General features: G+C 50.2%; 1 protein-coding gene across 4 annotated transcripts in view; it reads right to left on the bottom strand.

Annotated features, from left to right (window-relative positions):
* Window positions 1-20,484, bottom strand: part of Syne3 (spectrin repeat containing nuclear envelope family member 3) — an 81,303-nt gene that overhangs the window by 36,776 nt on the left and 24,043 nt on the right. For 3 of the 4 annotated variants that reach the window (XM_027416469.2, XM_035445505.1, XM_027416471.2), the window contains exons 2-5: window positions 12,051-12,208; window positions 6,617-6,789; window positions 5,354-5,663; window positions 878-1,039 (exon numbers count right to left, since the gene is read on the bottom strand). In XM_027416469.2, the coding sequence (XP_027272270.1) occupies window positions 878-1,039; window positions 5,354-5,663; window positions 6,617-6,789; window positions 12,051-12,194 (789 nt within the window). In that variant the 5' untranslated portion in view covers window positions 12,195-12,208. Of the gene's footprint in view, window positions 1-877; window positions 1,040-5,353; window positions 5,664-6,616; window positions 6,790-12,050; window positions 12,209-16,219; window positions 16,280-20,484 lie in introns of those variants that run through there. The other variant, XM_027416470.2, reaches the window with a different exon arrangement.

Below are 20,484 nucleotides of genomic sequence, written 5' to 3'. Positions count from 1 at the left end.
GTGCAAACATCCAGAAAGGAGCTCAGTCTGGGCCATACTCTTCTTTCTACAACCGGGCTATCCTCACTATTCTCAGCTCCTGCTAGTCTCACTATGCGCTCTCCATTCTCTATCCCTACTAATCTCCCCTTTCTTGAAGCCAGCCCTAGCCATATCCAGTCTGCTGGACATGTTCAGTCTATTTCTTTCTTTTTCTGTCCTGGACTCTACCAGATGGGTGACTGTTTTCTCTCTCTCAGTGAAAACCTTCCCCTTAATCATACCACAGAATAGTCAAATTCAGCAGGTTTGTTTTTTTTTTAACTGCACCTCTTTTGCATACATCTGGTGCCAAAACCCTTGCATACACTTACTAGGTGCAGGATCTGGAGGCTTCCCCAGGGCCATACAGTGTGAAAGGTGGCATGGACCCACTTCCCTTGGCCACAGCACGGTGCCCACCCAAAGCTCTTCATCTTAGCATGATTGGCATTTGAGTGGGATGATTCTCCACTGAGGTACTACTCTGCCACTGTAGGGTGTGTAGCTGCATCCCTGGCCTCCATCCTCTGAGAGCCAGGGGCAACACCTATTCAGACTTGTAATGAATAAAAATGCCTCCTGACTTACCATGTGCCCCGCACCGAGACCCATGGGTCTAGACCAGGCTACTGGAATCCTATAAGTCCAAGTGTCCGATCTGTCAGCCACAACCCCAAATGTTTTGTACTAGATTCCCCGACTCTCTTCCCAGGAGTCTTTGCTGAGGGCTGTGGGGGTCTGCGTCTGGTGTGGAAACTAATATAATCCCCATTTGCAACATGTAGGCTCTCCCTCAGCCAGGCCTTAAGACACGCTAGCTGGGACTCAGTGTCCTGCCTGGGTCACAGTGATGTACCTGCAGTGCAGAGAGGCGAAGCTCCGTAGTTAGCTTGCAGTTCCGCTCCAGGCAGCTGTGTACCTTCTCCACCACCGCCTTCAGCCACAGCTGGAACTCGTTCACACCCTCCTGGTACTGCTCATGCTCCTGGGCCACTTGGGTCAGGAGGTCCACCCTATGCTGCAAGAGGAATCGCCTGCCATGAGGGTCCCCAGCCTGGCGAGGAGCCCACTGCCTGTGGCTGGGGCGCTTTAAGGTCAGAGAGCAATAACCTGCTTGTCAGGGAGTGGGGGTGGGATCTACAGGGATGTGTGAGAGTGCCCATCAGGGATGCTAGAGTCAGAACCAGGCACTGGAGTCCCACACATACCAGCACCTGCCATCGCCAGCCGTACAGATGGTATTCTTTCCCAATATGTCTGAGGAATGCCACTTGACTAGGGTGAGGGAGTAACACCATCCACAGAACGCTGTCCCCCTGAGCCATTGTCCTTGCCCTCGCCTTTACCGCTCGCCCTGTTGTAGGCATTGCTAAGAATGTTCCATGCAAACTCTGTAAACTCCCTGCCCATCCAATAAGGGGTTGTCATTTTTATCTCAACTTGACAGACAAGGACATTGAGGCCCAGAGAGTGAAGTAACATGCCCAAGGTCACCCAACTAGGACGGCCAGAGATGTGGAGGGTTGGGCTGTATAAGAAAGATAGCTGAGCGCGACCTAGAGAGGAAGCCAAAAAGCAAAATGGGAGCATCCTTCTGTGGGTTCCACTTCAGTTCCTGTCCTGACTTCCCTGGATGGGCACCGACCGGGAAGAGTAAAAGCCGGGTGAGTGATCTTCTTCCCTAGGAAGTTTTCACTTCAGAGTTTGCGTTGCAGCACTATAGGAGCAAAGTAAGTCAGAGGGAGTTTGCAGGAAAGCATCTGGCGACTCACTCACTGTGCACCTTGTGTGGCTGCACATCCAAAAGCTATAACCTTCTTCTTCTTCTTCTTCTTCTTCTTCTTCTTCTTCTTCTTCTTCTTCTTCTTCTTCTTCTTCTTCTTCTTCTTCTTTTTTGTTTTGTTTTTGTTTTTGTTTTCGAGACAGGGTTTCTCTGTGTAGCTTTGGAGCCTATCCTGGCACTCACGGAGATCCGCCTGCCTCTGCCTCCCGAGTGCTGGGATTAAAGGCGTGAGCCACCAACGCCCTGCTAGCCACAACCTTCTTAACACCCATGGATCATAGAACAACGGGTATTAAATAGGGTCACTGTCCTGAAAAGGCGCACACTGAAGTCAGGCGAGTCTAGGACTCTTCCAGAGCCCAAGCTGAGAGCCAGACAGCAACCATTGCAGTGCATTCTCCATCCTCACATATGGATAAAGGGGGAACTCTCAAGCTGGGGGACCCCAGGCTGTTTCTATCAAGCCAAATGCTTTGCTTCTGGCTTTTCCTGTCATGTGGCTTCTACTGCCATTACTCACTCGGGAGCTACTCACATTGTGCCTCATAAGCAGCCAGACAGCGGGGAAAAGAACGGCCCTGTTCCTATGAAACCTTTCATTGTGAACCCTAGAACCTGAACTCCGTTCACTTCTGCATGTCGTGAAATAATCAGCTTCTAAATTTGTCCTGCTCGTTTAAACACCTGTAAACTGTTCTTAACCCAACACCAAGCAGTAATATGTAAAGCCAGATAAGACAACAGCCAAAGGTTGGTGACCTTACATGTCTAGGAAGACCTGGAGCCTGTAGGAAACTGAGTCACAAGCCCTCCACTGAGGAGGGCAGGCAGGTGGATCTGAAAACCTTCCCCAGCAGTCTGTGCAGAAGAAAATCTCCCCATTTCAGAGATGGGGTAGCCAAGACTAGGAACCAGGTTACTTAGGAGAGAGCTGAGAATCTCAAGATAAGGACCACCTGCATCCCAAAGTAGAGCCTTGTCGGGGACCACTGCCTTCACAGGTCAGCCCTCCACCTTCAGAAAGTTGATGGAGCCTCTTCAGTTCCCTTAATGGTCCCCACTTCCTGTGGTGTGGTTTGCACACACAGCTCCTCCAATCCCAGGAAGAGCTCACGGATGAGTCACAGTGGGTTACCAGGAACCTCAGAAGCCTAATGCTGAAGGTGATAGATGAGGGTGGGTAGGGACCCCCCTTCCCAGGATGGTGGTTATCACTGCCTGTGTGAATGATGAGGTGCTGGCACCCAGTAAAATCCAGAGTAAATAAAAGTCCCTGTGATGAGGAGCAGGCGCTGGCAAGAAGTGGTGGTAGGCAGGAATCCAGATTAGCTGAGCACCAGGCACAGCCATTTCAAAGCCAGCTCAGCCAGTGGGAGGGTGACAGGGCAAGGAGTGGCTGAGGGCTCCGCCTTCTCATTAAACCAAACAATTAAACCATCGGCTGCAAGCAGAGTTATCAGCAATGTTGAAACCCAAGCAATTAACCGGGTGGCTTGGATTTATGCCCCCCAAAAAGGGCTGCAGAAAGTCTAGGACCCATGGCCTGATGCCAGGCAGCCCTTCTCAGAGGCGGAAGAGGGAGGATGTTGCTGTTTGCCAGTCGGAAGCAATGGTTTCAAATCAAACAAGGAAGACATTTCTGGCACAAGCTGGCCTGCCTGTGCTTCCTTCTTGTTGCTCACATCTACACTGGGCCTAGAAGCTTCTTAGGGGTGGTCCCCGAAGCCAAAGGGGGTGGTCCTGTCCCCACCCATATCAGAGGCTCACTGTCTCACATGTTGGACATTCATAAAAACAAACCGGGGTGTTGAGATGACTCAGCAGGTAACTGTCCCCTTGCTGCCAAACCTGACAGCCAGGATGCACGGGGTAGAAGGAGAGAAGACTGGAGAGGCAGCTCAGTAGTTCAGAGAACTTGCTGCTCTTACACAGGATCCAAATTCGGTTCCCACCATCCATGTCAGGCAGCTCATAAGTGCCTGTAATTTCAGCTTCATGAGATCCAATACCCACTTTCAGCTTGCAAGAACACACACACACACACACACACACACACACACACACACACACACACACACACATCTGAGTGTGATGTCACATGGGCCAAGCCACCTTTGGGTTTTCCAAAACCATCGGACTACTTCAAACACTCCCTCTAACCCCTCTGGGGTTCAAGAAGAGAAAGTCAAGGGTTCACAGCTGGTCTCATCATGGAGGCCTCATGTCCCTACACCCAGCTCCTCCAGGAGCCCCAAATCCCCTCTCTGTGCTAATGCTCAGAACAGCCACACCCCAACCCACTCCTTCAACCCTACTGATGGACTCAGGTGTAGTGACAGCCCCAGGATCCAAGTCTACCTTGGGAGTCAAGAACTTCTGGCTCTTTCCATTAGGTCGGTGGTGACTGACATTTGGATTTTTTTTTTTTTAATTATTATTGTTCGTCTTTAGCCTGTGTAAATGTACCTGCTGACATCGACCCTGTATGTGTACACTGTAAGAAAGAAGGCTGGAGGACTGAAGGGGTAGAGACCGGAAGATGCTTAGGAAACACAGTGCTAAACCCTGAGAACTATGATTTCTGTTGGGCTTCGGATCTTATGAGAGGACAGTGAGACTCCCAGAGGCCATGAGCCAGGATGGCTTCAGAATTGGGGTGGGAGTGGTACTCAATTAACTTCCCCTGAAGCCTATCTTCCACTCACACGTGCACACACACACACACAAAACTCACACTTCCTCTCTCCTGCTCCCTGTACCCAGGGCTCTGCTGATTGACAGAGCACCTGTTTCTGTAAGTCACAGGGGACAGCCAGACACCTTTCCTAGCCAGGCTTGGAGGATCAGACCTGGAGAGACAATCCCTCATGTGCCTGCCATGGGACAGGGTAGTCCAAAAGAGGGCCAATATCTACAAGAGCCAAGTATCTACCTGATACTACCTTGTCCAATTCATCCTGACACAGGCCAGCAACCCAGGCAGCCACATGTCCCCAGGAGCATTCATGTGTGTGTGGTGGAGGGGGAGGGGGTCCCATAAACAGTTCTGTGAGTCAGATTAGGGTTCTGCTTCTGGGCATATGGACAGCGGGTGGAAGGATGGGTGCAAGACTGCTGGATGGGTTACCAAGAGCTGGATGGATGGACAAGTGGGTGAGGATGGACAGCAGACAATGAGTAGGTGGCAGGCAAGAAAATAGATGGATGCTATTACTACACGGGAGGATGGCTTGATGGGCGGGGTAGATGGCTAAGTGCCGGAAGAGACAAATAGACTACTTAGTTAGGGAGCGGTAGACTGATGAGTGAGTGCCCAGGTGGGTAGGGGATAGGAGAGTGTGTAGACGGATGGATGGGGCGGGTGGTAAGGAGCGAATGGTAGGCTTGCCAATATACACTTGGGAAGGGAGCAGAGGTGCCAGGAGGCTGAGTGGGAAGTGGGTGGGCAGATAGACTCATAGTAGGTGGCTGATGAGAGAATGGGCAGATGGATTGACTATGAGTGAGCGGAAGACAGGTGGATGGGCGATGGAGCCATCTACGACTTACCTGGGCTCTGGCCTTCACAGCATCATACTCAGCCTTCATCTTCTTCTGGGCATCTTCATCCACGCTGGGGTCCCCGATCCTGTTGAACAGGGAGCCTGCCTCCTCCAGCAGCCTATCCAGGAGCACGGCCTGATTGTCCACATTGTGCAGCAATACCTGGGCGTGGCTCAGCTGCCACTGCTTCTCCTTCAGGCCCAGCTGCAGCTCCACAGGGGGCTCCAGTGTGACCACCATCTTCTGGAACCAGCGGTAAAACTCATCCCGGGCCAGCAGATACTCGCTCCAATGTAGCCACACCCACTCGATGCGGCTGTGGGAGAGATGGCAGGGCTCAGACGCCTGCCCCTGGATCCTGGGCATAGAGACCCTGTCGCTGCCCCCTCCCAGATACTCAGGGTCGTGTTAGAGGGACATAAAGGTGCCTTCTCTGCTCTGAGTCACACTCCAGATTCTAGGCGCTCCTTTCCCATGAGACCTTGCATCCTGTAAGTAATCTCCCAGATGAGGCCAAGCCCAGATTCTATATGTACCCACTGGGGACATGAAGCTCAGGTGGCCCCAAGCCACCAGCACCCCAGATTCTGGCTCTGAACTCCTACTGCCAGGACATAAATCCTCACTCTGCCCACAGTGGCCCCAGGCCCTTAGCATATGCTGCCTGAAAGCAATAAGGAGATTGCCCCAAGACTGTGTCTCATATTAGGTACAACTATCTGAGGGCCAACTAGTGGCCACTGGGTAGGGATAGAGGACTGAGGGCCTATGTGAATTCTCAGGGTAGCTCTGCCCCTTCATCTGCCCCAGTATCTGCCTCTCTAATGTGGAGATGGCCCTGTCTCTGCAGTCAACATCAAGATACTTGTTTGTGATGTCAGAGAAAAGGGTTTGGAAGGCAGACAGCTCTGTTCGGTCATGCACTACCATGTTCAGATGTACATGAGCTCTGGGGACTTGAACTCATGTCCTCATACTTGCATACCAAGCGCTTTACCCACTGAGCCATCTCCCAATGTTCTGTAGAGGGACACATACACAAGCCCATTAGGACTGCTGGTGCAATGAGTGAAGTTTCCAGTGTCCACCCATCATCACCATTATGGTTGTATGTTATCAGAAAGAGGCGCTGGCCTGAATCCAAAGAGGACAGACATGCTGTTCCCAGGACCCCTAAGCCTGAAGAAGTGTCACTCAGACAGGGGTCCCAAGATGGTACAGTGATGGGCAAGCTGAGCACGCAGCTGTGAGGACCCCTGACATCCTCACCTGTGGCAGTGAGTCATGTAGGTGACCGTCTCCTCCCACTGGGACTTGATATCCCTCAGCTGGGCCAGGATCTCAGGCTTCTGGCCCTCCTGGCAGGTTGCCAGAAGGGCCTCAGCTGCCCGAAGGGCCAGTTCCACCTTCACTCGTCCCTCAGGCTCCAGCTGGCAGATTTTCTGTGGATACAACAGCCAGTTTCCCAGGGTCAGACACAACACCACCAGGCACAGTGCCAAGAGCTGGCATTTCTAGGGTAGAGATACTGCAGCTCGGTTTAAGGCACTCCTCTGACGTGCCCCTGAGCAAACCGCTAAGGGCTTTGAGAAGGGAGAGGGAGGTCTGGAGCTTAGCCCTGTCCTTGACCACCCGCTGCATCCAGCTTCCAATTCAGACAGAGCTCACTCTCTCCCGGGATGTACCTTCCACGACCTGTACCATGGTATTAGCAGGTCAACCCTCAGACTTTAACTCAGAAGAAAACAAGGGCAGGCAGCGTGCATCACCGTGTGGTTGTGTGTGTGTGTGTGTGTGTGTGTGTGTGTGTGTGTGTGTGTGTGTGTGTGTGTCATGAGGTGACACCCTCAAGTCTGCTGTGAGATGCTTTTGTGGTCCCCACCCAGCCAAGGCTCTAAGGAATCAGTCACACTGCTTTGCCCTTTGCTTCAAGGCCCTGCTCCCACGGGTGACAGGAATTCTACAGTCCATTCCTAATGGGTGACTCACTAAAGGACATCCAGGGCCTTGACTACATCCATCCAATCTGGCCTGTCTCTCCTGGTCTCTGCTCTCATCTCTCTCTTTAACTTTAGTGTGTGTGTGTGTGTGTGTGTGTGTGTGTGTGTGTGTGTGTGTGTGTGTGTGTGTGGTACATATATGCCACGGTACATATGTAAAGGTCAGAGGACAATTTTAGGGGGTCTATTCTCTCCCACTGTGGGTCCTGGAAATCAAATTCATGTAGTCAGGCTTATGAGGTATCCTGGCCAACTTGGCAAAACTTAGACTCATCTGAAGAGAGTCTCAGTTGAGAGATCTTCCTGGTCAGATTGGCCTGTGGCCATGCCTGTGAAGGAATTGTCCTGATTGTCCATTGCCCATTTGGGTAGCACCATCCCTAAGCAGGTAAGAGACAGGGAGAGAGAGAGAGGCAAAAGAGAACAGAGACAGAGAGGGTAATATTCCCCCATGGTTTTTCCTTCCTTGAGATCCAGTCCCAGCTTCCTTCAGTGAGGGACTGTGACCCGGAAGCATAAGCCAAATAATGGCTAAACACTCTGTTTATCACAGCCTCAGGATGAAACTGGAACACACAGTAAGCCCCTTTACCCTTTGATTCACCTCACCAGCCCTGCACCCCATCATCTCTCAGGGGTACACCAGGTCCTCATAGATGTCTGCATCTTTAATCTCATCTTGTCTTCAGCTTGCCTGAGGGTGGGCATGAGGCACAGCAGACAGGGAACCTCAGTGTCTGTCACTACTATTATTCCATCTCACAGATATAAGCTTAGCCTCCTCATCAGGCGATGGGACCAATTATGAGGTCATTTATGGACTAAAGGGTCACCCTCGGGTGACCTTTCCCATGTGACTTCTGCACATCAGGCCTATGACAGGCAGGAAGGTAATGGTTACAATAGCAGGGTTACGGTAAGTCACATATTAACATGCCGCCTGGCCTTCACTGGGCTGACCATCAATAACTATGCACTATTATTACATTTTTTGCAGACAATAGAATCTATTTTGTTCTCTTTTATTACTGCCCACCTACTTGGTTTATTGGCAGCTCCCCTTGGCCTAACCTCAAGCTTAGTTGCCAGCTTCCTCCAACTCATGTCCTGGCAGCCTGTTTGTTTCCGCCCCTTCTAGGTGGATGGATAGGGACATTCAAATGTGGCCCTCTATGACAGTGGGTGACCTCAGGCAGATCACATGACGACTCTATGCATTCCTTTCACTCATACAGCAATCCCTGCTGCGCTCAACTTACACACGTTTCTAAGCGCATTGACAAAACGTGCAAGTAAATGCTTTGTCACCCGCTGCATGTAAAATAGTCCCCACCCCTCTTTTTTACTTCATACGATAAAAGTTAGCAAGGATGACAATAGTGTATACAAAGACTTCCCACTCACAGGTGTTATTAAAGTGGAGAACTTCAAAGAGTCTCCTCCCCCTTTCCCTGTCTCTGTGTGGGATCAGGTTAAGTGAAGAGTGGGGAGCATCCTTACAAGAGAGAAGAGGTTTGGTTTGTTCTGTGGGGTGGCAGGATGTGGCAAGTCACCCTCTCTGGGCAGTGGCTGTGTCAGGCTCCCAGATAAGAACCTGTGTCCCACTCAGCAATGAAGAAGGCTGCAATACCTCCATGACCAGGATAGACTGAAGATGCAAAGCCACTTGCAGAGTGTTCTAGACTGAGCATCCAACATGCAGGGTGCCACCCGCCACCAGGATCAGGGCCCTGCAATATGTCTGGGGATGAACCTCGTGCTGGTCAGAGATCTGTTCTGACTAATAATAAAAATTAAGGTGCAGTATGTCTCATGCCCAGATGTGTGTAGGAGATGCCACAGTCCTCACGCCTGCAAGATGGATGTGTTGCTCACTCCAGTTTTACAGATAAGAATGTTGAGGACCCGCAGAAGCCATGGAGATGAGTCTCACCGGGTGCTGTTAGCCTCTGCAAACCAAGAGACCCTTTAATTTGGGGGAAGAAGGGAAATTCAGCCTCCGAGGCCACACCCCTAAGGAACCCACCCTGCCTGTGCAGTGACAAGGACAAAGCTCTCCTCCCCAAAGCTGAGCGACCTACTGGGTGATCTTGCCTTTGCCCACCTAACCCCTGCTGGGAGAAGCATAGGCTGGACTTGGAGCGACAAGAAAGCACCCCAGACCCTCTGCTCTTTTCATACATGTAATCTCGATGTTTCCTTGAGGGCAAAGGAGCTGTCAGGTCCCAGAGGAGATAGAACACTAAGCAACTACCCTTCCCCAGACCTACAGGCTTGCCCCTACTGTCACCATGCAGGAAGAGCCATTTGCTGAGCTCCGAGGCCAGCAGAGGCTGAGGCCACAGCAGAGAAGGTGGGTGGGCAGAGAGGAAGAATTGATCCCTCCTTCTGCCATACACACCCTGCCATGGCATGGGGGCTATCTTCTGTAGCTTTTGCTCAGCACAAGGGCCTTCACCAGCAAGCAGGGATCCCAAGGAAGTCTGGCAAGACAGGAGCAGCAGATTCAGTCTGCAGGCTCGAAGCAGCTGGTGACAAGGGTGGGTACCAATTAGATGGAGAGAAGGAAGCAGTGAAAGCTGGAATGGACTTAGCCAGGGGCTTCCCCTGAGCCCAGCCCACACTAGCTGACCACAGGCTGGATATGGTGCTGGCACTGGACAGTGTGGCCTGTTCTGGGATTACCAGGCAGAACAGAGGGAGGGCTGCCAACAAGAGAATCCCAGACCTTGGTGCAAAAAGACCGACCTGGGAGCTCAAAGAAGAACTGGGAAAAATCCAAAAGGGCTTCTTGGAGGAGGCAGCATTGATGCCAAGCTTGGAAAGGAGTGGAGAAGCAAGACATAGCTAGGGGTGCACCCACAGCCTCTGGAAGCCAGACCCCAGCGAATGCTAAGGTGCCCATGATAAGAAAGAGGTCTAGAAGCTGGTAGGAAATCTGAGGCTGGGACTCAAGTGCAGGACCCAGAAGGCTGGGAACCAGAGCGATAAGGGAATGAGACATGGGGACTTGGGAGAGGATCTGGGAGCCCTGGGACAAGTATGGCCTGTGTCCCAGTGTCCTAGCCCACAGGAAGCAGGTGGTCCTCTTCCCACTTCCAAGATTAAGCCCATCCACACAGACACACATAGACACATACTCACAAACACACACACACACACACACACACACACACACACACACACACACACACCAGCCTAGACAACAGCTCCTCCTATGTCCCTCTCAGCCCTCACAACCTGCCAGCCTGCCAGCAGGTGTTGGGTTTCACGTGACGGGCAGCTGAGCAAGGGCACTGGAGGACAGTGGTGCTGATGGGCAGTGATGGGCAGGAGGGTGCAAGGAAACCAGTTGGGGTCAGAAAAGTCTGGCAGTATTTCATTTCATATGCTCACCCATGCCAAGCTGACAAGTATTCTGAGGAGATTTGGTTCAGAGGCAAAGGCTTAGTGACAAGAAATGGAGGAGGAACTCATAAGCCTGGGAGGGGTAAGAACAAGGGAGTCTTAGACGTGAAGGATTTCTAACGCCAGGTGAAGTTTAGTTTTCCTTTGGTAGATAATGGGAGCTGTGCAGAGTTTCAGAGGAAAACAACACAACTCTTATTTTATTTTTTTCCTGAGATAGGGTTTATCTGTAGTTTTGGAGCCTGTCCTGGAATTCACTCTGTAGACCAGGCTGGCCTTGAACTCACAGAGATGTGCCTGTCTCTGCCTCCTGAGTCCTGGGATTAAAGGCGTGTGCCACCACTGCCCAGTTTAACAAAAGACTCTTGATGGACGGTCTCAACTGTCAACTTGACTGGGTTGAGAGGCACCTGGGAGATCGGCAAAGCACACCTCTGGGTATGTCTGTGAGGGCTCTGACCAAATCAACACATATGTGCCTGTGTATGTATACCACATGTGTGTCCACAGAGGCCAAAAGAGAGTGTATGATCCCCTGGAGCTGGAGTTACAGGCAACTATCAGCTGCCCAACACGGGCGATAGGAACAGAACTAGGGTCCTCTGAAAGAATGGCAAGTACTCTTAACTGCGTATCCCTTTCTCCAGACTCCTCCGACCTTTTTAACAATTTATTTCATTTTTAGTTATGTGTATATGTGTCTGTGTGAGGGTCTGTGTGTGAGAGTGCAGGTGCAGGTAGAGACCAGAAGACAACAGATCCCTTACAGTTAGAGGTACAGGTGGCTGAGGGATACCTGACAGGAATGCTATTAGGTAGTGCTGGGAACTGAATTGTCACCCTCGCCAGAGCCGGACGAGGTACTTAGAGCTGAGGCGCCTCTCCAGCCTCAATCAGTGGTTTTGCTCCCCACTGAGGGCAGAAGTAGGCCAATCCAGACCCAGCAGACACCTTGGATTTCAGGGGTGAGTATTGGGCAGAGCCAAGCCTGAGCCAACAGGGTTAGGAGACCCACCTGGATGTGCAGATTGCCGACCCCCCTCCCCCCAACAGGATGGAAGGCAGGGCATCTTATGACAGAAGTATGGACAAGCAGCCAGGTCAAGTTGTAGAACTTTCTGGAAGACGAGAACCTCAGCCTCAGCCCCAAACCACATTATCAGAATGCATGTTTAAGCGAAATGACCAGGACACCTAAACACAGGTCAGGGTGTGAACAGCTCACTAGTCCCTCAGCCAGGGCAGGAGGGAGATGGCCAATGCCACAGCGCCAGCAAAGCCTGGCCACTGCCTACCTCTGTCTCTCGCAACCGTGCCTCCAGGGCTGCTCGGGGTCCCTGTGTGTTGTCATTGACCTGAAGCTGCTCCTGTACCACCTTCATCCACGCCTGGGCATCCTCCACACTTCTGTCAAAGTCCTCCTGGGGCTGCTGCGTCATGGCACCTGTGAAGACTGTGAAGGACCCCATGAGGTCAGAGTTATGGAGAGTGCCAGGCGGCAGCAGGCACAGTGTACCAGAGCTCCCCCAAATGCTCCCCCACTTGGCATAGTTGTCAATCCCAAAGTACCCAAGTGGAAATAGGCAGGGAGAAAGCAGGTATAGCATCTGCTGTTCGAGCAGTAGGCTGGTAGAGACATCCCTTGCCACGTAGCCTCCCTGTCCCATTCGCTAGCTTGGGATCGAGGTAACTCCTATCTACATTCTTAGACCCTCCACAAAAGACTCTCAAAGCTCACAGACAGAGAAGGTGAAACCCAAAATGAGCCTGATTTGAATGGATCCAAGCCCTCAACTGAAAGAACATTGCCTCTGGCATCAGCCGAACCCACAGAAACCCAGAGCACTCCTGAAATTAACATGGCAAGGAGATGGCCATGTGAGCTTATATTGTCCCTACTTCACACCAGCTTGTGTCTCCAGCAGTTCTTGTTTGTGTCTCTCTGTGGCAGGGGTGGGTGGGGAGAACGGGAAGGGATCCTCACAGACACAGGCAAGCAGCTGGTCCAGCCAGTCTAATAAAGCCCACCTGTTCCTGAGTGACACCTGCCAGCTGGAGCAAGCCAACCACCCACACCAATCCCCTCAGCTGGACTGCTCCTAACCTCAGATTTTCTCATCCAGTGTTCTTAAAATCCCATTAAGCCAGGACAAAACTCTTTGCATGCCGGTTTTAGGTGTCAGCTGACAGCAACTATAACCTGCTTTGGATTAAGGTTATTTCCATCCAAATTCCGTGTAAAGGGATTGGGTCTGATTTATCTGTCAGTCTCCCAGGATGCTTTGCACAGAGCCCAAGGTTGCTGGAATAAGCAGCCCAGAATGGGCGTACACTCTAATACTCAACACTTCCCCGTACCATTCTCATTATTTTGTTTTATGGCAAATGCTGGGGATGGAACACGGGGCTGTGTGTCTGCTAAAGAAACACCCTACCATGGAGCCGCATCCCAGCCATGCCTCTATTTAAAACGGCAACATGTGTAGGACATGAGAGTAGAAAGTGTCTACAGGGCAGGAAGCAGAGGTCTAAAGAGAGGCGAACAAGAGAGGGTGATGGACAACAAGATACAGTATCTAAAATATCACATACTCTCTCATGTAAAATCCGTGTTAAATTATATCACATGCACACACACACACACACACACGTAACGGAAGCAGAAGGCAGATGGTTTGCAATGAGGAAAGTGGGGGAGGGGACCAAAGAACAGTGATATGTGTGGAATGAAAAGTCATATGTACTGTGGATCATGAAATTTAGTATTCTATATGCTAACTAATCAAAAATAAGGTGGCTCACTGAAAGGAAGCTAGAAGCAACCTCCACACCCAACCAGAGGGACTTGGTTGCATGTATTATGGGGTGTGGTATACTTGCATTTGAGATGCTACCCCCACCACAGAAGGCGAGCTTAGTGGGGACTTGTGGACGGGAACACTGAGGGTACAATACCAAGAAGTGAGGCAAAGTCGTGAATTTAGTAGCTACAGCCTCACACCTAACTAGAATGAAATGCCACCAACAGGGAACTGGAGGGATGGCTCAGCCGTTAAGATCACTGGCTGCTCTGGCAAGAGGACCTGAGTTCAGTTCCCAGCACCACCATGGTGGCTCAAAACCACCCATTACTCCAGCTCCAGGTGTGTCTGACACCCTCTTCTGGCCTCCGTAGGCACTGCATGCATATACAGGATGCACAGACACACATAAACAGAAATAAACAAATCTTTAAAAAAAAATCAACATGGGGGCTGGAGAGATGGCTCAGAGGTTAAAAGCACTGGCTGCTTTCCCAGAGGTCCTGAGTTCAATTCCCAGCAACCACATGGTGGTTCACAACCATCTGTAATGAGATCTGGTGTGTGCAAGCATGCGTGCAGGCAGAACAGTGTTGTATACATAATAAATAAATCTTGAAAAAAATCAACATGGAAAAAAGAAAAAAAAACTTGTATAAAAGGGTTGGGGACTCCCCATTACTGAGCCCGTGACTAAGTAAGAGTTAGGAGTGTGTAGAAGTGGCCCAGCCCCTCAAAGGCCTGGTTGTTCATGTATAAGACCTGAGGATTCTCCTATGGGTAGAGTCACCATGGTCTCAGGAGCCACTTGGCAAAGGGCAACTGTCCATGCCAAGATCATCATTGAAAGATTTCCCCTCCCCTCTTATTTGCATTCATTTTTTAAATATTTATTTTATTTTTAATTATGTGTATGCATGTGTACGTGCATGTCAGCATGGGTGCTGGCAGAGGCCAGAGGTGTCAGATCTTATGGGGCTGGAGTTATGGGTGGTTGTGAGCCTCCTGATGTGGGTGCTGGGATTTGAACTCAGGTCCTGTGGAAGAGCAGTGCTCCTAACTGCTTAGCCATCTCTCTAGCCCATTCCTTAGTTTGTTTGTTTGTTTGTTTGTTTGTTTGTTTATTTATTGGTTTTTCTGAGACAGGGTTTCTCTGTGTAGCTTTGGAGCCTATCCTGGCACTCTCTCTGGAGACTAGGCTGGCCTCAAACTCACAGAGATCCGCCTACCTCTGCCTCCTGAGTGCTGGGATTAAAGGCGTGTGCCACCACCACCTGGCCCAGTCCTTATTGTTAATCTCACAAAACTTTGTGGAAATTTTCTGGAAAGAGCAACCATCTTTTTTACGATTTAAAAAAAAAAATAAGAAAACCCTTTTTCGAACATGACTAAATCACTAAAAAAAAAAAAAAAAAAAAAAAAAAACCTTGGCTGGGAATCTGGCTGGCCTCAATCCCCATGGCACTGGGTGGAGGAATTTGTGGCAGACAAAGAGACACAGACAAAGACCATGCCAGCAGCGCAGGGCCAAAGGACATGGGCATAGGCGGGCGGTGCTAGGAGTGGCTGCTGCCCTTTCAGGGCTCAGCCCCAATGTGTTGTTTTTCTTTTATAGCTGTTTTGACATTTTTCTAGAAACTTAATACACACCTGCAGCCACTCCCTGTCTCTCGGCTTCTTTTGGAATGCGTTTTCACGTGCGCTAGCCTTGACATTGGTTCTTTGGGGGCTCTGAACTGCTGTCTAGTTGACACTCTTGTCTAGCTTCCAAGAATTCTGCTTTTATTTTTATGAAGCCAGGAATGCAGGGACAGAAAATCAACCCCAGAGCCTCAGAGGAAGGAGTCCTTTGATCACTAGAGCAGTGGGTCTAGCAGAACCCTTTCAAGGACAGCGCTTACAGAGGAAATCACGCTGGCTTGGTGACCCAGCGTTACACCTCTCAGCAGGCAGGGCTCAGCCCAGCCTTGGGTGGCACTGACATTGGCTGGTGAGGCTGCAGGCAGAGTTCAGGGGATCTGAAGCTCTCGGACAAAGCTGCCACGCCCAGGAATTTAATTAACACAGTGCCCAGCCCACCTGATGCTGCAGCTCCAGCAATAAATAAACACAGTCCTGGCAGTGTTCAAGATGGACAGCTGCCCACAGAGCCTGTATGGCTGCAGGGGGTAAGCTCCTCAAGTGCAAAGAAAACCAGCCACAGTAAGACCCAGTTACCCACTGAAAATCAAATTTGGGACACACACACACACTATTGCTACTATTATATTAACACAGTAAACCACGTGATCTAACCATGGATCTTATAAATCCTTCCTGTAAGTCTGAAGTAATACTGGACATAAACAACACACGGAGACATGTGTGACAGCTGCACCATTAACTAAAAATACATGTGACAGGAATGCCCCGCCCGAGAATAGCGGGGGGCTTCGATGCTGACTGTGCATGGGGAAGAAAACCATCAGCTCAGAGTCAAGTCGAGGTAAGGGTGGAGTTTTCCATCTAAATTCATGGGCCACTCCCATCACTACAAAGACCCATATGTGACAGCCTGAAGTTTAGCCAATGGGAAGAGACTGTCTCTGCAATCAAGTGTAAGAAATCGACAGTTGAAAAGGCAAATAGGCTGGAGGGATGGCCAAGGGGTTAAGAGCGCTTACTGCTCTTGTAGAGGACCCAGGTTCAGTTCCCAGCACCAACGGGGCAGCTAGCAACTTGGCAGTTCACAACCATCTAGGGGATCCAATGCTGCTTCTGGTCTCTGTGGGCACCAAACACAAACACAGTGCAGGTTCATGTATACACACACATACATGTAGGCGATCACTTATTCACATCTCGGTGGTCAACTTGACAACATCTGGAATTAACTAAAAATAACTCAAGTGACTGGGTATAACTGTGTTTTGAAGTTGGGAAGACCCACTTTTAATCCAGACCTTTTCAGATGGGAAGACACACCTTTAATCTGGGCCACGTCTTCTGCTGGCAGCCTATACAAAGGACATGGAAGAAGGAAGCTCTCTTTTCTTTGCCTGCTTGCCCTCACTCTCACTGGCAAGAAATGGCATTTAGAGCCTATTTCTTTGGGATTCCAGCATATATCAAAGGCCAGCTGAGAGTCCAGCCTCATGGACTAAACAACTACTGGATTCTTGGACTTTCTGTTGGTAGTCAACCATTGTTGGACTAGCTGGACCACAGCCTGTAAGTCACTCTAACAAATCCCATACGTGTGTGTGTGTGTGTGTGTGTGTGTGTGTGTGTGTGTGTGTGTGTTTGTGTGTGTGTGTGAATACATAAATGTATGGGATTATTTTTATTGAATATATATTAATATATATGCCTTGACCTCCCAAATAGTATTTTAAAAAGAAACTGTGCTCACTATATTACCTGTTGCACACTTTTGAAGAACTAAAAGGAATTTGAAGTTTCCAAATATGAAGCCAGCAAGCTATTGAGCACAGCAGAGGGATGCTGGGCACAGGAGAGGGTGCTGGGCACAGCAGAGGGGTGCTGGGCAAAGCAGAGGGATTCTGGGAACAGCACATGTTGCATGCCTGCACTGAATTTGCACACTGTGCCCATAAATGTGGACACTATAATGTGTCAACTAAAAGAAAACAAAAGTGAAGTTTAAAACGAGTAGTTTCTCCGGGTGGGAGAGATCACTCTGCTTTTGCAGAGGACCTGAATCCCAGCACCCACACCGGGCAGCTCACGACCACCTGTAACTCCAGTTCCAGAGGAATCCGACACCTCTGGGCTCCCTGGGCACTGTCCTCACATGTGCACACCTACCCATACACATCATAAAAACAAATTCATGGCTAGAGGGGTGGCTCAGACCAGCATTTGGGAGGCAGAGGCAGGCAGATCTCTGTGAGGCCAGCCTGGTCTACAGAGAAAGCTCCAGGCCAGCCAGGATTGTTTCACAGAAAAACCCTCTCTCAAAAAACCCAAAACAACAAATTCTTTTTTAAAATGCTTTTGAAGAATCTAATACATTCCAAATATATTTTAAGTAAATCCATTACATGTGGTCTATTTTTAGAAAAAATAATAAGCATCCTTTTCCTCTCTTTTCCAGCTGCTTTTTCTACCCACATTTGTGATTTATGTGTCGTTTGGACAGTTTTCTGGGAGGTTGCTCAAAACATCCATATGGATGCAATGCAACAAAGGAACCAAGAAGCCACCACAGGAAAAAGGGACCCAGAGATTACCCGATGGGCTTCAGGGAAAGGGGGGTAGTGACATCACCAAACCTGTGTTGTAGGTGGCAGGGAGGAGCAAGCCAGTACGCAGCACCCCTCCGTGGCCTCTGCATCAGCTCCTGCCTCCAGGTTCCTGCCCTGTTTGAGTTCCTGTCCTGACTTCCATCAATGATGGACTCTGATGTGGAAGTGTAAGCCAAATAAAGCCTTTCCTTTCCAACCTGCTTTTGATTCACAGCAGCAACAGAAATCCAGACTAAGACTCTGGCTATAGACACAGATAGGACGGGGAAGCAGATAGGAGGGGATTGGGTCAGAAAACACTCTGTCCATTTAAAGGCTCCCTTTACCCTGATTGTGGCCCCCAGAGCAAATGGCTGAGCTGTAATTTGGTGTCAAGGGACCAGTCTTACAGGAAGGGGAGGGTTCTTGACATTGACAAAATTGCCCAACATGGCCTTCTGCCAGCTGAGGCTCCCTGTCCTGTCTGCCAGGGTCAATTAGACATCCCTCCCTCTCCTTTCTTTCTTCCAAGCTGAGGTTGAAGGTGGGGGGGGGGGTCCTACTTGGCTCTGCAGTGCCTTTGTTAAGGGCTGAAGCCCTGACCTCAGTAGTGCCACTGGTAAGGGCTAAACCCCTAGCCTCAGTAGTTCCAATGATAAGGGGTTGTACCTTTGACCTCAGTTGTTCCATTGGCTGAACCTCTAGCCTCAGTCCCTTTGTACTGGTGTTTTTGTCAACTTGACATGAGTTGGGGTCCTCTGGGAAAAGGGAACTTCATTTGAGAAAATGACTCCAACACACTGACCTGTAGACAAATCTGTGGGGCATTTTCTTGATTAATGATGGATGCTGGAGGGTCCAGCCCACAGTGGGTGGTGCCACCTTGGGCAGGCAGTCCTGGGGTGGTACAAGAAAGAAGGCTGAGTATGCCATGGGAAGCAAGTACTCCTCCATGGCCTCTACTTCAGCCAGGACCCTCAGATTTACTGCACTGGCCGCTTTCACCCTGTGCCCACACATTTGGCCTACTGGCACTTTGTTCAGGACCCTGGAAAGCTGAGATCCTGCAGTGCCCTTCCAAGAAGTTACATCCTGATGCTCCTGCCTGGTCACCCTAGCTGGCCCACCACACACTGACCATGAGTCCTGAGGGGCACACTCCCTGGGCTGTGACTCACCAGACTCTGCAGTGACTCAGTCCTTCCCTAACACACATGGTTCCCACCCTTCCATTCTCCTACCCTCTGGCCCCTTATACAAAGATAGAATGTCAGGATCTGAGCTGCAGCTGGTTTTAATCCTAAAGCCTCTCCAAGTGTGCTGTGGGAAGGTTTCTGCCTTAAGGGGGATGGTAGAGGGTGCTGCAGAGAGGACGCCATCCAGAGTGCCAATGGCATGGTCCTCGGGATTCTCTTTCATGGTGCTAACAGAAGGTGATTCTAAGAGTGGGGTACAGAAAGGAGGGCTGGGGGACGCCTGGTGAGCGTGAACTGGCTATTGAAGCAGCCACCTGCCCCATTAACCTTACACCCCTCCAGGGCAGCAGGATCTAAACTTAGGAATAACCCCAATGTTTATCCCATCCTGGAGGTAACAAAACAGTAGCAGACAGGCTAAGGGACCAAGTGAAATACCCGCAAGCTTTGGAAAGGTGAGGCACCACTACCATCTTGGACCAGTAGGTCTGCAGTCAGCCCTCAATGTCTATGGCTACCACATCTGTACGTGCAGGCAACCATGTTAAATGGCAGTGGTGGGACACGGCTTTAATCCCAGCACTCAGCAGGCAGCGGCAGGTGGAGCTCTGTGAGTTCGAGGCCAGCCTGGTCTAAAGAGAGAGTTCCAAGACAACCTCCAAAGCTACAGAAAAACCCTGTCTAAAAAATTAAAAAAAAAAATCCCAAGGATTCTGGGAGATGACTGTCAATGGTTATTCAAGAGGCCCTGCTTTGAGAGAGAATTACAAGGCCCCCTTCAGTTAAAGCCACTGAGAACACAGGCCAGCAACCGTCAATAAAGTGCTCTGAAAGTGGCTTAAGATCAGCCCTTTCATCACAGATAAACAGTCCTTGGCCGTGAAAACTGACTGCTGTCAGAGCCACCTCTTTCCCTGGATAGGCTGATTATAAAATAGCATATTCAAGGCCGGGCATTGGTGGTGCACACCTTTAATCCCAGCACTTGGGAAGCAGAGACAGGCAGATCTCTGTGAGTTTGAGGCCAGAGCAAGTGTCAGAATAGGCTCCAAAGCCACACAGAGAAATCCTGTCGTGAAAAAAAAAAAAAAAATAGCACCTTCAAGGAGCTGCCCCAAGCTCTCTATCAATAGGCATAGGCTGGGGGATGCCAAGATTCCTCCTGGGAAACTCTAGCATTGGCGACTCCAAGTTAAAATACAAGAAGCTGAGAAGGGAGAGAAGGCAGGAGGGCCACTGTGGGCACTGCTGGTGCAGGATGGGGCTCCAAAACCTTTTATATGGCTGTAGGAGAACAGCCAATCAGCAGCTGTAAAAGTTCACAGGCTCCTTAGGGATTCCCTGGCAACAGGGCAGCTGCTGGCAGAATGGGAATAGCTCAACAGGCATGGTACTGGCCATCTGCTGTAGACTAGATTGCACTGAGGTGGGTGTTGGGACCATTGGGGCCTGGTTGGGATGTGGAATGCCCCATCCCAGGCTAATGCCAGCCCAACACAGCTAGGG

The sequence above is a fragment of the Cricetulus griseus genome, chromosome 5 (assembly GCF_003668045.3).
Source record: "Cricetulus griseus strain 17A/GY chromosome 5, alternate assembly CriGri-PICRH-1.0, whole genome shotgun sequence".
Classification (NCBI taxonomy): domain Eukaryota; kingdom Metazoa; phylum Chordata; class Mammalia; order Rodentia; family Cricetidae; genus Cricetulus; species Cricetulus griseus.
The sequence above is the reverse complement of the archived record's forward strand: the minus strand, read 5'-3'. Positions and strand labels throughout refer to the sequence as shown.